The following is a 14,698-nucleotide window of genomic DNA, read 5'->3' on the forward strand; positions in this document are numbered from 1 at the left end:
TGGGTTCAATCCAAGCTCTGTACAGGGTGGGAGGCAAGGGAGGTTTAAAGCAACGACCCACAGACCCTCCTGGGGCAGCTGTACTTATCTCGTCCCCATCCCAACCCCATCCCATTCCCATCCCGAAGGCAAAGGAAACTCTCAGCACACGCAGAGACTCTGTAGAATTCCTTTAATTGCTGTTAACTGCAAAAGGTTTGGAGAAAGTCATCGTTACAAAACTACCAGCTGTTAGAATTGCTCCTGGCTCTCTCCCCAGCTACAAAAGGCTCAGAGAGAGGTGGGATACTTGAGAACAGAGAATATTGCACAGACAACCCAATGGTTAATTGGACTAAAGAAGAGCAAACCAGAAGTGACACAGAGGAGAGCACGGCACGCTAGGAGCCCTGCTGCCGGGCAGGGATGCAGCCACCACTCACATCAAACCCGGGGAGCAGAGACCTGAGCCTGCACCCACTGCTGGCACCCACCCAAGGCTGGTTTTCCTGCTGCAGCTACATTTGGGGCCAGGCACCAGAGGCTCTGCCAGCCCACGTAGCTCAGCTCCAGCCCTCAAAGGTTCTGCAGGACAAACGTGCTCTCATGTAAGTGCCCAAAGCCACCACTGCCACTGATGCAATCCTTTGGGCAGCTGTGCCTGAGAATCAATCCTAAAGGGGAGAAAAAAAAACCCAAACCAACCCCAAAAACCCAACTCTTCCAAGAGTACCTGGGTTAACGCTACCCTAAACCAGCAGGAAACCCACAGCTCCAACCAAGCAGCCCTGGAAGGGGCAGAAGGACAAAGGCAGCATGTATAAAACCACCCCCCAAAGGGCAGGAGCAGCAGCAAGGGCTCCATCTCTATAGGATAACTGTGTATTAGCATCATCCACTGAGGAGCACCTCAGGACATGAGAAGGGAAGTGCCCCAAAAAGAGAGGCTGCGGGTCAGAGAGAAGCGTTGCAAGCAGTCACAGAGGGCTTGAGTGAAGGAACCCAAGTGAGCACAGCAAAGCTTGAGACCCTGGTGGGACACGAGGGGAGCTGGAGGAGTGGACCTCAGCCCACAGGTACCACCATCCCCGAGGGCCAGGCTGGGGCTGTGCACCCCAAACTGGGCACCACAGGGAAGGGTTCTGCTCCCAGGGCAGCCCAAATCACTGCCTGCCCGAGTGACTCAAGTTAAGAGCAAGCCACAAGTAGTTTGCTTGAGGAATTTAACTCGAAAGACACAAATGCCAGGAGAGGAAGGCAGTGCAGGGGGAAGCAGCAAAGCCTTGGCTCTTTGAGGAGCTGCTGCTCCTGCAGCAGGAAATGAGAGTTCCCATTAGAAAAAGCTTCCAAGAAAAAAAGCCAGGCAGAAGCTGAGGGTTTGGAGGGGAGTTTGGCTCCTTTCAGCACGACCCAGCTCCGGGGCAAAGCCACAAACCCACTGCCTTTCTTTGCAGCAATGAGTGGCAGCAGAAGGGGCTGAGCCTGTGGCACCTCCAGCCGTGCAGCACCTGTGCAGGGAATGGTCTCCAGGGCTGGTCTGGAGCAGCACAGAGCACGAGGGAGCAGGCACAGCTTGCATCCAAGAGCCTTTGAGCTGCTGGGCTGCAGCTGACGTGCACACACACACAAGCAAGCACCTTGCCAGGCACCCAAGCACCCGGGACCCCTCACTGCATCACATCTGCCCCTACCCAGGGCAGCCAGTTTGGCTTGGCCAGTCTCTAGGACCTACTGAGAAGATGGGCTCCCTAGCAGCTAAGTGTACAAGTGAACTCTTGCTTCCTCCTCCTCCTCATCCAGGTCTGAAGGGGTCACTGGAGTTGCCCACAGGATTTAGCAGGAATGAAACTCCTCCAGCCTGGAAATGCAATCCCCAGCACAGTCACACACAAAGGAACAGCCGGTCCGTGATTTAATTCACAGTCGATGGTGGAAATGAGCCTGTGACACACACTGGAAGCAGTTGCTTTATTCCCAGTCTTCCCACTCTTCATCTTCCAGCTGCAAACAAAAGAGCATCCCCCAGTGTTTGTAACTCAAAAGCCATCTATCAACAGCTCCTCCTGCCCAGGGCACCTGAGTCAGCACAAGGCCTGACATATTCTCATGCTCTCAAGAGGGATTCTCTTGCTCTGCTTCCCTTAGGGAACTTACACACTCATCCCTCTTCAAGCATGCCCAGGCAGTCACTCTCTGCTTCAGCTAATACCTGTGACTCCCACAGCAGCATCCCAAGCTAAGCCTGTGTCCTCAAGGAGCACCTCACGCCTTCCAGAAGGCTCCTGTGAGCTGCTCTATGTGGGCAGTAGCTGACAGGCAGAGCAGCAGCAGCCACACCTCTCTGGATGCAACCCTATGTGAGTGAGCACCTCCCTGGACTCACCTCCCCGGCCATTTCCACCTTCGAGAGTGCCAGCTGCACCTCTTCTTCAGTCATGTCCAAATCAAAGTCCTTTTCCCAGTCCTCACTGATGTCAGTGCTGGAGCCTGGAACCACAAACATCACGATGGAGCTGTTACAGCTGCATATGCTTTCCAGATGCTCTGGCCAAAGCACACAGGTGCCCAAGCAGCCCCACAAAGCCCTGGCATTCATTGAGGCTCAGATCTCCTGCAGCCTGGGAGGAGAGAAAGCCTAGGAGCAGGCTGTCAGCTCACTAACAGAGATGGGGTGGACTGAGCTGTACTTGCTTCGCAGCAAAGGGCTAGTCCAGAACAACTGGGAGAGGTGAACAGTGAAACCTGTTCTCTGGCCTGGGAGAACTGGGATGTGTCACGTTTCAGTCATGCAGAAAATACATCAGATAAGGAATGACAGGAACTGTCCTAGTCCCCAGTACAAAGAATGACCTTCTGAGGCAGAGGAGCAGCAGGGAAACTCCTCAGGGTGACACTCAGAGGTAAGGACCCACCACATTCCCTTCCCAGACCCCAGACCCAGCACCCAGGGATCAAAGCCCTGCTGTGTCCAGCCAACAGACACTGGATTTCCTGTCCACCTTCATTCTGCTCACAGACCCAGCTCATGAACCTCCCACCGTGCTGCACCTTGAGCTGCTTTCAGTGGCTTTGTAATCCTACAACCTATATAATCACTGCTGTGGGAGCCCTGCAGCAGGCTCTGCTGAAGGCAGCATCCTCTGCAAGGAAAGGGTTGGGAATGGTGTCAGCCAGAGGGTGGAAGAGCCTCCCCTGCCAACTGAACAGAGCCAACTGTGGCACCAGCCCAGCCATCTGCCCGGAGCAGATTGTCACTATCTGATGTGACCAGCCTGACCCTGCCCAACAGCAGAAGGATTTCCTTCCACTTTAGTTCTGGCCATGAGAGAACTCTTTGGATCTACCCTTCCTGAGTAACTTTGGCAAAAACCCTTTCCTCCTCCCTATCATCATGAAAATCAGAGCCCTTTCCCCAAAAGCTGCCACCCCCAGCAGCAGGTTTCAGGCCCTGTGCTGGCCCCCACATACACACCTTTCTTGCCATTGTTGGAGGGAGTGGATTTCCCACTATCCGAGTTCAGCTCGAAGACTCGTAGATCGGATGGTCCTTCCTCTTTCAGAGTCTCTGTCCTGGCCTGGGCTTTGCTCTCCACCTCCTTGAGCTCGGTAGCAGCCGGCTGCTCTGAGGATGCTGCTGATTCCTGTGTAGGTGCAGAACGACGAGCAGGGTCTGAGGGCTTTGGCAGGGAGCTCTGCTCTTCCGAGGTGGCCTCCACCAGCTCTTGGGAGAGGTCTCCGGCCCCAGCTGGTTGTACAGCTCCAGTCTGTAGCTGCGCAGCAGGCACAGAGGCAGGGTTTGCAATCTGAGTCACAAGGGAGACGCTCTCACTGCTCTCAGAGGGGCTCCCCTCTGCTGGGGCTGGCTCCGGAGGGAGGACAGCCCAGCTCTCCTCTGAGGGTCCCTTGTGAGCAGTGGGGTGCCTTCCCTCCGGGGCTGCAGAGGCACACTCTTTCTCTGCTGCTTCTGGCAATGTGACGTTTGCACAAGGCAGGGGTGACATCCCCAAGAACTCCTCTGTAGGAAGGCAGAAGAGAAGCGAGAGATGTTTCAGCAGGTGACATGCAGCTGGGTGGCTGCAGTGGGGCTGGGAGATGAATGTGGGGGAGTGAGGAGGAGCCACCACCCTCTCTAACTGCTGAGGTCTGCACCAGCCCTCCCACAGACCCCCAACCACCCAACCCACCTTCATCCTCTTCCCAGCTCGGCTCCTCTCGGTGAATGCTCTGCTCCGCTCGCTGCTTCAGAGCCTCCCTCCGGGCTTCATCCTGCAGGGATTCAGTGTCAGCAGCTCCCGTCCCAGCCCTTCCCTCCCCATCAGTGACAAGGGCACAGTCACAGCAGCCCAGATCCCTGCACCTCCAGGAAAAGCATCTCTGGTCTGCATCAGAGAGCTCCTTGGCTGGAGCACCCACCCCGGGGGTACACCCACACCCCCCCACCTGCTCCAGCCGATGCACTTTGTAGAAGTAGCGCTGCCAGAATTCCGAATGGGAAACAGCTGCAGGGACCTGGGAATGACACAAGAAATGGGATGAGTCACTTGAGAGGGAGGGCCGAGCTCCTTTCTCTTCCCCATCCTTACAGCCACCCTTTAACCTGTGCAAGGCACCTGTGTTTTCAGGGGCATAGGCTTGGGAAATGCTCTAACACATTGGAAGGCTACAGAGGAAGTTCTGTTCCAGGCCCGTGACAAATGAGAAGGGAAGAAGAATCCTAACCTCCATGGGCCACTTCAGTCTTTTCTACCACCAGCACCAGGGCCCAGCAGCTCAGGGCTTCCCTGCACCACACCCCAAGTGAGAAGCCAGGCAGGGCCATACCATTTTGGTGTAGAGAGCCCGGATGGAAGGGCTGGTTGCCAGCAGCTCCGCGATCTCCCCTTTTTTCTCCTCCAGGTTAAACTGAGAGAGCCAGGCCTCAAGGAGCTCAGCAGGGCCTGGAAAGGGCAAGCGCAGAGATACCAGATCTTGGCACAAACAGGGCAGGAACAGCTTTGGGAAGTTTCACTGGGAAGATGTTACAGACCAGACTAGATGGGAGTGAGCAAGGGAGACCCAAGGAGGAGGGAGATGTGGGTCTCTGAGCCCATCCACTCTCATGGGTCCTGTGCCAGCAAGAGGCCATGCAGTGACCCACCAAACTCTCAGTCTAAGCTAGTCCCCAGTGCAACAGACACATCTGCCCTTCATAAGCAGTGTTCCCTGTTGAGGCACTGAGAAAGGCTCTGAGCAGCCCTGTCATACCATCAGGTTCATTGCAGTACGTGGCTGGGTCTGACTGGAGGCTGTAGAGGCGAGCCTGGAGGAGAAGAGGCACAGGGCAGAGCTGTCAGCAATGCTGGGGTGGTAAATGAGCCCCCAAGGACAAGGGTCAGGACCCCACATCCCAGAGGGAAGCTCTCAAATGGGGCACTCACCTTGGCACTATCATAGGGCTCGGTGGTGCCCGAAGGGGTTGCCATCAATGTTATGACATCGCAGTCAATGGTCTTATCCGGCGAGGGAGCAAATGTGTTTGAGATGACACCCAGGAAGTCAGAGATCCCCTTCCTCACCTTTTCAGTTGCACCTGAAGAACCTTCGGTCCTCTTGAAAAGAAAAGGCAGCACAGGGTAAGTATACAGAATCATAGAATGGTTTGGGTTGGAATGGACCTTAAGATCATCCAGTTCCAACCCCCTGCCATGAGCAGGGACACCTCAACACTAAACCAGGTCACCCACGGCTCTGTCCAACCTGGCCTTGAACACTGCCAGGGATGGGGCAGCCACAGCTTCTCTGGGCACCCTGTGCCAGTGCCTCAGCACCTTCACAGGGAAGAACTTCCTTATCTCCAACCTGAACTTCCCCTGTTTCAGTCTGAACCCATCACCCCTTGTCCTGCCACCTCAGTCCCTGATGAAAAGTCCCTCTCCAGCATCCTTGTAGCCCCCTTCAGACACTGGAAGCTGCTCTGAGGTCTCCATGCAGCTTCTCCAGGGTAGACAGCCCCAGTTTTCTCAGTCTGCCATCCTATAGGAGGTGCTCCAGCCCCTGACCACCCTCATAACAGTGCCTGCGGCAGTAGGACAAGTCTTGCTCTCTCCTGGGTAAGTTCCTTTAAGAGAGGAGGGTGTTCCTCCTGTCAAATAACTGCTAACAAGGTGACTTGTGGCCAGGGCTGGACTAGAAGGTTGGGGGGGGCAGGCAGTCCTTAAAATAGGTTTGTGGGGAACCAAGCCTTGGTTTTGCAGGAAGGAGCAGCCAGGTCTGGGGACTGGATTGTCACTGTGGCAGCTGTGCAGGGCTAACGGCAGCAACTTGTGTGGAGGTCTGCTGCTGTGCTAGAGTGATGCCGCCACTATCCTGCTTACGTGGTGCACAGAGGAAGGGAAAGCACAGAGAACTTTCCTCCACTCATCTCCAGATGTTCCTCACCACTGCAGTAAGGAACCTACGCAGTGCTCAGCACCAAACCTGCACCAGGGAGAACATCTGAAACTTGAAGCTCATGGTTATATGGTGGGACTTACTCAGAGGACCTTGACCTTGGAGGTGGGTACATCCTACTGCCCCCCACTTTGCTTTCTGCAACAGGAATCCCAGCTCTTACACCCCTACTCACTGCCAGCTTGTCCTTGACCACGCTGGCTGTAGCAGCAATCGTGCAGGCTGTGTCATGCTGCACCACTTGAGTGAACTCAGCCAAGTCCCGCTTCATGAACTCCAAAGCTTCTGTGGACTGCAAGAAGAGAACAAATAGATTGTGCAATCCTTCTGTGCTCCAACAAAGCCACGGTTGCTCTGGGAACACCAGTCATGTCACAGAGATTGAAGTGCCTTTAGCCCAACACGTGCAATAGGTAAGACTGCAATAACCTGAATAACAACAGGAACCTGCATGTCCAACACATGATGGAGGAGGATTAAATTAAGAATGCAAAAAGACACGTTAGGAAGAGCTTTGTTCTGAGTTTTGCATATAATTAACATAAGCACTGCTGTCACAGGCAGGAAATCCCAGAATCCCAGCCTGGTCTGGGTTGGGAGGAACCTTAAAGCTCCTCCAGCTCCAACCCCTGCCACGGGCAGGGACCCCTTGCACTGGAGCAGCTTGCTCCAAGCCCCTGTGTCCAACCTGGCCTTGAGCACTGCCAGGGATGGGGCACTGCAAAGCAGCACCGCGAGCACCTGCCCGCCCTGGTGGGTGGCGACCTCCGCACCCGCAGAGCCCCGCGCTGCGGCGGCCCCGGCCCCCGAGGCTCCCCCGTCCCGGTGCAGGGGCTCCCGCCGCCTCCTACCTTCTCCTTGACGGCCTGGTAGCTCTGCTGCAGCCAGCTCCGCCACCAGCCCGCGTCCTCCCTGCGGGGAACACGTGTGTGAGGCGGAGCTCGGAGCCCGGCCCGGCCCCGCTCCATCTCCCCCCGGTACCCCCGTCCCGGTCCCGTCCCCACCCCTCTCACCCCTCCGCCATCTTGGCGGCGTGACGTCATCAATATTTACCGACCCCTCACCCCTCAGTGGGCCGCGGCTCTCGTGACGTCACTTCCCCTTCCTGCTCCTCCTCCGCGGAGGACGGCCCCGGTACGGCGGCCGGGCGGGAACGGCGCTGAGCGGGGACCGCGAACCGGGATCGGGGTCTCCGCGGTGGTGGCTGTGGCTGGGGGGAGGTAGCGCGGCCCCTGCGGCCCGCAGCGGTTGTGGGTCCCGGAGTCCTCCTCCTTTCCCCCCCACCCTCCCCTTCCACTGACGGTGCGTTCCCGTTGTCCCCGCAGCGGCGGGAGCCATGGAGATGCAGTCGTACTACGCGAAGCTGCTGGGGGAGCTGAACGAGCAGCGCAAGAGGGACTTCTTCTGCGACTGCAGCATTATCGTGGAGGGGAGGATCTTCAAAGCGCACAAGAACATCCTGTTCGCCAACAGCGGATACTTCCGAGCGCTCCTCATCCATTACATCCAGGACAGCGGGAGGCACAGCACCGCCTCGCTGGACATTGTCACCTCCGAGGCCTTCTCCATCATCCTGGATTTCCTTTACTCCGGGAAGCTGGATCTCTGTGGGGAAAACGTTATCGAGGTGATGTCTGCAGCCAGCTACTTGCAGATGACCGACGTGGTCAACTTCTGCAAGACCTACATCCGCTCCTCGCTGGATATCTGCAGGAAAATAGAGAGGGAAGCGGCTTTCTATCAGGCTGATAGTGGGAGCACCGGGTCTGCCAGAGAGGGCACCTCTTTCAGCTCCAAGAGCCAGTGCTCTGCCTCTGTGTCCTCCCTGCAGGAGAAGGAAGGGATTTCGGATTGCCAGCAGGACCCTCCGTGCGGCGAGTGCAGTGGTTGCCATCCCCTGGAGCTCGTGGTCCGGGACCCCGTCAGCAGCGACTCCCCGGACGATGTCAACTCCTCACTGCCCAAAGGGGTGGAACCCAAGGTGGAGTTTGACTCGGATGAGGTGGAGGTTGAGGTGGAAGCGGGTGAGCGGCTGCCGCAGTATCCGACCCCGCTGTCCCTGGAGCAGATGGAAGAGGGGCTGCACAGCGGGCAGGCCATGGACTTGGCCTGCAATAACTATCACATGAAACAATTCCTCGAGGCCCTGTTGCGCAACAGCTCGGCTCAGAGAAAGGAGGACGTGGTCCATCACTTTGTCCGGGGCTTTGAGGGTAGGCCAGAGGATGCAGGGGTGGCAGTGAGCTCCATGATGGACATTCACAGCGACTGGTATGGTGAGGACACAGGTGAGAGGACTCAGAGGGTGCAGTCTGTAGGTTGGAGGAGGCAACCACCAAGTGTGCGACTTCCTTTGTTACTCTCGTTCTTGTGCAGGAATATATTGCTGAATATTATGCCATAGCAAAATAAACTATTGTTCTGGACTCCCAAAGAGCTGTACTCCTTTATTCAGTGCAGCACATGGCAGGTAAGTATTTCTGGTGGCTCTTCCAGCCTCTCTGAGGTAGATGCTAAAGTTCAGTGTTGGTGGTAAGGCTTTAATAAACGATCTCAGCTGGGACCCGATTGAAAGGATTGTGAAAACGACTCTTCCTCTTGTAGCATTAGTGCTATAAAGAGCGATCAGGAAGATGAGTTGAGCTGCCACAAGAGGGATCTGCTGCAGAACTGACAGAGCAGAAGTAGCTCATTCCACCGGAGCTCTTGCCAGCACATCAGCTGCTGGTGCTTTGAACTTCAAAAGGACAGAAATGGGTTTTATACAACACTGAGTGGTGCCCAGGAATTCTTTTCAGAGCACTGAAAGCTTTAAGCTCTGTGGTATTGCAGAAAGACAAGACTTAATTTTTACCTCGAGAGGCAGATTGGCTTTTCAGCTGGGCACCAGAGGTTCCACTGCCTCCTGAACCCCATGGGATGGGATGGCTCACACTAGCAGGAATATGTCCCAGCAGCAGTGGCAGAGAGCTGGAGGAAAGGAAGATCAGGTCCAGACGAGTTTCTCCTGAAATGGACAATAAGGATTTGGGCATTTTAGTTGCTTACAAAGATGGAGGCAGCTCTGACAGGCACTGCAAGTGTCATCACTGGTCAGGATGTGACAGATGCAGGAGTGGGTTGGGCACCAGGCAGGAAACCTTTCCCCAAGTGTTTTACTCTTACATAGCAAGTACACTCACATCACTTCCAGCTCCAGTGCACATGTGTGATCTTAAAGCAAATAAACCCAGTATATTCTCTTACTGCTTTAAAAGAAGGAATCTGATAACATCACGAGACACTGAAGGGCAAAGTTTGCCAGGACAGAGCCCTGTCACCACATTGTGCCTCTGAGCGGGGATGTGTAGCAAGGCAAGAGCATCTCACACACAGAATTCAGTTACCTTTTTTCCTCTCTTTAAGTCTTCAGACCATTAATGACTCACTAAAAGGGTGGTGCTTCTAGAATTGGATAGAATCAGGTGGTGTGAGAGTGGAAATGGAGTGGTAGATGTGCTTTAAACAGGAGTGAGGAAGCCCTCAAACATGCCTTAGGTCTGTTTCTCTGCTAAAACCAAACATCGAGGATGTTTAGTGGGATGGGAGTATCTCTCCTCACCTTTCAGTGCTCCTGCTGTCTTAGCATTTTCAGAAGACGCCAGGAATGAGAAATACAAAGTTGAGATGAATACCAGTGACTTTCATGTGTCCACATCCATTCCTGGTTTCCTTCACCGTGGAGGGAGGGGGAGCAGGCACCTTGGAAGAGTATGGAGCAAGGCAGGAATAGGAACTGGGTTTCTTGTTTGCTAAATGGAGCTCTAACCACCCAGCAGGGATTAGCAACACCTTGTGAAGGTCCCAGATCAGGTGAGATGGGTTTCACTCACATGTTAATACATTTAGACACTCCTCTTGGGGTTCTTTGAGACTGGGTTGGACAAACCTCAGTACAAGGAACGTTCCACAGCCTGGTGTAACTGACATAGCTCAAGGCTCAACACACAAACCCTTCCCTGGGTCAGCACCTGAAAACCTGAAACAGGGAAAACGGATCTTGTAGTGTAACATCCCAGCCTTTATGCTGGAGGGGAAGCTCATGCCTGGGCTGCTGCTGCACAACTCTGCAATACCCATGGTTATGGAAAATGTGATCTTCGATTTTAATCCTCTTTTTTTTTTGCCTGACTTCATAAATTACGTATTACTTGTGTTCATAGAGTTTAATTTCAGAAGGAAAATATCCTCAGCAAATGTATTGGAGCCCTTCATCGTGTTACTACCAGTAGAAAGGCTGAAGTGACTGGCAGTAGAAACAAGCATTCCTGTTTCCAGATGGGCTCCCCACACCTCAGTTTAGGCATTTCATAAAAGCGCATGGGCATATTTTGCTGCTACTACGTGTAATTTGTGGTTTTAGGATTTAATGCTGCTTAATGCTAATGGTGTCTTAGAAAATGGGAGACTTTGACAGCGGAGATGGTGCAGAGACCCCACTGCACGAAAGGCAAATGTTTGGTACTTAATTAAATGGCTTCTTAAAAGCAAATGAATGTGTTGAGAGCCAACTCCCTCAGAGCAGCAGCTGTGTAGGTACAGGCAGGCTGAGCTTTCAGGGATGCCATCACCTGCAGCTGTGTTAATGTCTTCTGGAACTGCACAACCTCCAGCAATCCCAGGTAAAGGAAATGTGGAGGGACAGGACAGTGTGGTTGTCTTGACTCATGTATGCAGCAGGGAGGACAAGGAGCTACCACTGGAAATCTGCCTCACCTAATGCAGTGTGTTTCTCCCCCAAAGGTGACGTGTTAGTGGTGCCCATCAAGCTTCACAAATGCCCGTTCTGCCCCTACACAGCAAAGCAGAAAGGAATCCTGAAGAGGCACATCCGCTCCCACACGGGTGAGCGGCCCTACCCCTGCGAGACCTGCGGGAAGCGCTTCACGCGCCAGGAGCACCTCCGGAGCCACGCTTTAAGTGTAAGTTGGAAGGATTCTGTCTCTCTGGGAGCTTTGGCAAGTTCTTGGTGTTTCCTGATTTCCCAAAATGTGGTGTTCAAAGTGGTTGTTGCTGATGTGAGATTAACTTGTCTAGGAGTAAGTAATAATAGTAATAACGCATAGTGCAAGGTCCTGCCCCTGGTTCGAGGCAATCCCAGGCACAACTACAGGTTGGTGGAGAAGTGATTACGAGTAGCCTGAGGAGAAGGATTTGGGGGTGTTGATTGATTTGAAACTGAACATGACTCAGCTTCAGTGTGTGCTCACAGCCCAGAAACCAGCCATGTCCTGGGCTGCATCAAAAGGAGCGTGACCAGCAGGTCAAAGGAGGTGATCCTGCCCCTAAGCTCTGCTCTCATGAGACCCCACTTGCAGCATTGTGTGCAGTTCTGGTGTCCTCACATAAGAAGGACATGGAACTGTTGGAACAAGTCAAGAGGGGGCCACGAGAATGATCAAGGGCTGGAGCACCTCCTGTATGGAGCCAGGCTGAGAACATTGGGGCTGTTCAGCCTGGAGAAGAGAAGCCACGTGGAGACCTCAGAGCAGCTTCCAGTGTCTGAAGGGGTCTATAAGGATGCTGGAGAAGGGCTCTTCATGAGGGACTGTAGCAATAAGACAAGGGGTGATGGGTTCAGACTGGAACGGGAAATTCAGGTTGGATATAAGGAAGAAATTCTCCCCTGTGAGGGTGCAGAGGCACTGGCACAGGGTGCCCAAAGAAGTAGTTCCATCCCTGGCAATGTTCAGGAACAAGTTGGACAGAGCCTTGGGTGACACGGTCTAGTGTGAGGTGTCCCTGCCCATGGCAGAGGGTTGGAACTGATGATCTTAAGGTCCTTTCCAACCCAAACCATTCTGTGATTATAAGTTTAAGCCACAGATAGTTGAGTTGTTAGTACTTGTGTAGCTCCAAGTATGGAGCTACTTGGGGTTTGTGTAGTCCCAAGTATGATGGGATCACCTGCCCTTTAGCTGAAGCAGAGGTGTTCTTCTGGTGCAAAGAGAACCCCAGAAGGAGCTAAAGGAGGCAGATGGCCTTTTTTACCGGGGTGTTTTCATTTTAACTTCAGGTGCATCGATCAAACAAGCCAATCATCTGCAAAGGCTGCAGGAGAACCTTCACAAGTAGCCTGTCGCAAGGGTTGCGGCGCTTCGGCTTGTGCGACAGCTGTACCTGTGTGACCACCACCCACGAGGACTCGATGCCCATCAACCTCAGCCTAATGGAGCAGTCATCAGAAGGCCAAGAGAAAGGTGATGCCGATAACGACTGGCCTATATATGTGGAGTCTGGAGAGGAAAACGATCCAGCCGATGATGAGGATGCTGATGGTGATGACAAGCAGGAGATCCACAGGAGCTTGTCAGACCGAGAAACACTTATGTAGCAGTGAGAGGAGAATGGGAGTGTTTGAAGCGTCTCTGTGACAGTGGTCAGTCTGTGACACAAGACTGAGTATTTGCCCAGTTAGTGAGACTGTGCTGTTTTTTATCATTCCATTTTTTAATAGAAAGTGGGGAGAATTGGAATTTTTAATACTTTTCAGTGCTGTGCACCAGAAATCTGTGAAGAATCTGCTGCCTGGGGTTCATTGAGGTTGTACTTGAGCAATCTCCAGTGGTGTCTCTGCCTCCTAGTCTTGATTTTATGGGTGGAACATCTCTGTGTGTTTTGATAACAGGTCTCTTCAAATAATGCTGTCACGGTCCTTAATCCCTGATCTGAAAGGGGCCCCATCTCCTCTCTGAAGATCACATTAAAATGAGTGTGTTTTTCACCCATCATCTTGGACCATTTCTAAGCTAAGTCGCGATCCTTTTGTAGTAGGACAGTATTCTCCAAATTGTAAAGGTTAAGGGTTTATTTAGAGTGGATTTGACCTGGAAACCAGGGCAGACACCCAGGAGAACAAAACCGTGCTGCTGCTGAGAGCATAGACAGTAAGAGTACATACATTTCATCTGACCTTAACTTTGCAGGTATTTAGAAAAGAAGCGTCTCCTTCTCAATTGCTTTTACTGCAGCTTCCTCTCTCAAGAGCTCAGCCTCCAGAGCTTCAGATGTGTGTCTGATGTTGTTTAGACTTTGGTAGTCTTGGCTTAAGCACACGTTATGGTGTTGTGTGTCCTGGTCTTTCCATTTAGATTGAGTGAACTGCCCAGTTCTCTTCAGCTTTTCATGGTAGAAGTGGAAAGCTGTCAGTCAGGTCCTGTGGGAATTGAGGTGGTGGCAGATGAAGTAGCCACATTCACCACTGGTGTAGCTGAGGAGTAGTTAAATATAAATGTCTGAGCTGTGTGTATAAAAGAGCTCTGATGACCCTTTTTGAAGCTGTTGGGTAGGAAACCTCAGAGTTTTTTACTAGTCTCTTTGTACGCAAATCCTTTTCTTTCTCTTTTACTCTATTTTCTTTCAGTCTTTGATGATCCTTCTCATGGTTTATGTTATTGTGTGAATTTATCCAAGTATTTGTGTTGTTTTGTTGTTTTAAACAAAACCCTCTGGTGTAGACCTCCTGCTTCTTTGCTGAGATAGATAAAGGCTGGTTTCCAAAGGAGGTGAGATCTTCTTTACCTTTCCAGTAGCAAACTGATAAAAACTATTCAAGATCAAGCTGGGAGGCTTTAGAAGAAAACACTCCACCACCAGAAAGCCTGTTTGCTTACAGATAACCTCCTGTTTCCTAACGAAGAGGCAAAACTGAAATATACTGTGAAATAAGACTGTTAATGCTTCTTTACTGTGGTGTTCATGTGTTTCCATGAAAAGGCAAGTTGTAGGAGTCTTTCTGGCTGGAGTAAGTGCTAGATCAGAAGCCTGTGGCTGACTAAGAGTGAGCAGTTCCTCCCACTTAACAAGGCAGTGAGTGCTTCCTCAGGTTTTAGGGTAAAGACTTTACACTTTCCAAACATCAGACAGAACCCAAAACCCGAAGAGCCCTCTGATTTAACCAGTTGGATTCTTTTTGCCCATCTTATGCTTTTATTTGACATACTGAAAAAGAACAATTCAGCTTCTCTGTCTGCTCCATCCTGCAGTGATGTTGTAATTTCCTTGGGGGCAGTGATTCTGGTCTCACAAATGCAGTTGAGAATTCATTGCCAGATGGGGTAGGGTGAGGAGAGAAGAAACAAGCTGCTTTTGAAGCCAGCACTTTCCTGGTGATTCTTGAAAACAGCAGAAGGGAACAAGACTTGCTTTGAAAGGATCTGGTCTTGAGTGCCACCTTCGCAAGGAGATCCTGGCATCACAGGCTGTAATTTCAGTTGCTTGAGCTTTCAGTAGCCCCTATTCCAGGTCACCT

At 52.5% G+C, this 14,698-nt stretch overlaps 2 protein-coding genes across 2 annotated transcripts; one reads left to right on the top strand and one right to left on the bottom strand.

Moving 5' to 3' along the window:
* Nucleotides 1-157: 157 nt before the first annotated feature.
* Nucleotides 158-7,496, bottom strand: BSDC1 (BSD domain containing 1). The gene is made up of 11 exons (XM_057397909.1): nucleotides 7,422-7,496; nucleotides 7,260-7,320; nucleotides 6,584-6,700; nucleotides 5,397-5,567; nucleotides 5,224-5,278; nucleotides 4,801-4,916; nucleotides 4,420-4,488; nucleotides 4,164-4,245; nucleotides 3,452-3,994; nucleotides 2,363-2,466; nucleotides 158-1,980 (listed from the first exon to the last, which is right to left on the bottom strand). Exons 1-11 carry the CDS (start codon nucleotides 7,430-7,432, stop codon nucleotides 1,948-1,950), a joined length of 1,362 nt encoding a protein of 453 aa, XP_057253892.1. The 5' UTR covers nucleotides 7,433-7,496; the 3' UTR covers nucleotides 158-1,947.
* Nucleotides 7,497-7,693: 197 nt separating this feature from the next.
* Nucleotides 7,694-14,124, top strand: ZBTB8B (zinc finger and BTB domain containing 8B). Its single transcript, XM_057397910.1, has 3 exons — nucleotides 7,694-8,696; nucleotides 11,191-11,369; nucleotides 12,464-14,124. Exons 1-3 carry the CDS (start codon nucleotides 7,745-7,747, stop codon nucleotides 12,779-12,781), a joined length of 1,449 nt encoding a protein of 482 aa, XP_057253893.1. The 5' UTR covers nucleotides 7,694-7,744; the 3' UTR covers nucleotides 12,782-14,124.
* Nucleotides 14,125-14,698: the final 574 nt, after the last annotated feature.

The sequence above is a fragment of the Pezoporus wallicus genome, unplaced genomic scaffold (assembly GCF_028554395.1).
Source record: "Pezoporus wallicus isolate ANWC-B61680 ecotype Strahan unplaced genomic scaffold, APGP_CSIRO_Pwel_v1 contig_10769, whole genome shotgun sequence".
Taxonomy (NCBI): domain Eukaryota; kingdom Metazoa; phylum Chordata; class Aves; order Psittaciformes; family Psittacidae; genus Pezoporus; species Pezoporus wallicus.

What these genes read in the sequence shown, in the direction of transcription:
- BSDC1 (XM_057397909.1), bottom strand. An exon ending in CTCCAACAATGGCAAGAAAG is followed by an intron (nt 2,467 to 3,451) that starts GTGTGTATGTGG and finishes TTGTGGTTCCAG; the next exon opens with GCTCCAGCACTGACATCAGT. An exon ending in AGGTGGAAATGGCCGGGGAG is followed by an intron (nt 1,981 to 2,362) that starts GTGAGTCCAGGG and finishes TTTTGTTTGCAG; the next exon opens with CTGGAAGATGAAGAGTGGGA.
- ZBTB8B (XM_057397910.1), top strand. Translation starts at nt 7,745, where the DNA reads ATGGAGATGCAGTCGTACTACGCGAAGCTGCTGGGGGAGCTGAACGAG. An exon ending in CTGGTATGGTGAGGACACAG is followed by an intron (nt 8,697 to 11,190) that starts GTGAGAGGACTC and finishes TCTCCCCCAAAG; the next exon opens with GTGACGTGTTAGTGGTGCCC. An exon ending in TCCGGAGCCACGCTTTAAGT is followed by an intron (nt 11,370 to 12,463) that starts GTAAGTTGGAAG and finishes TTTTAACTTCAG; the next exon opens with GTGCATCGATCAAACAAGCC.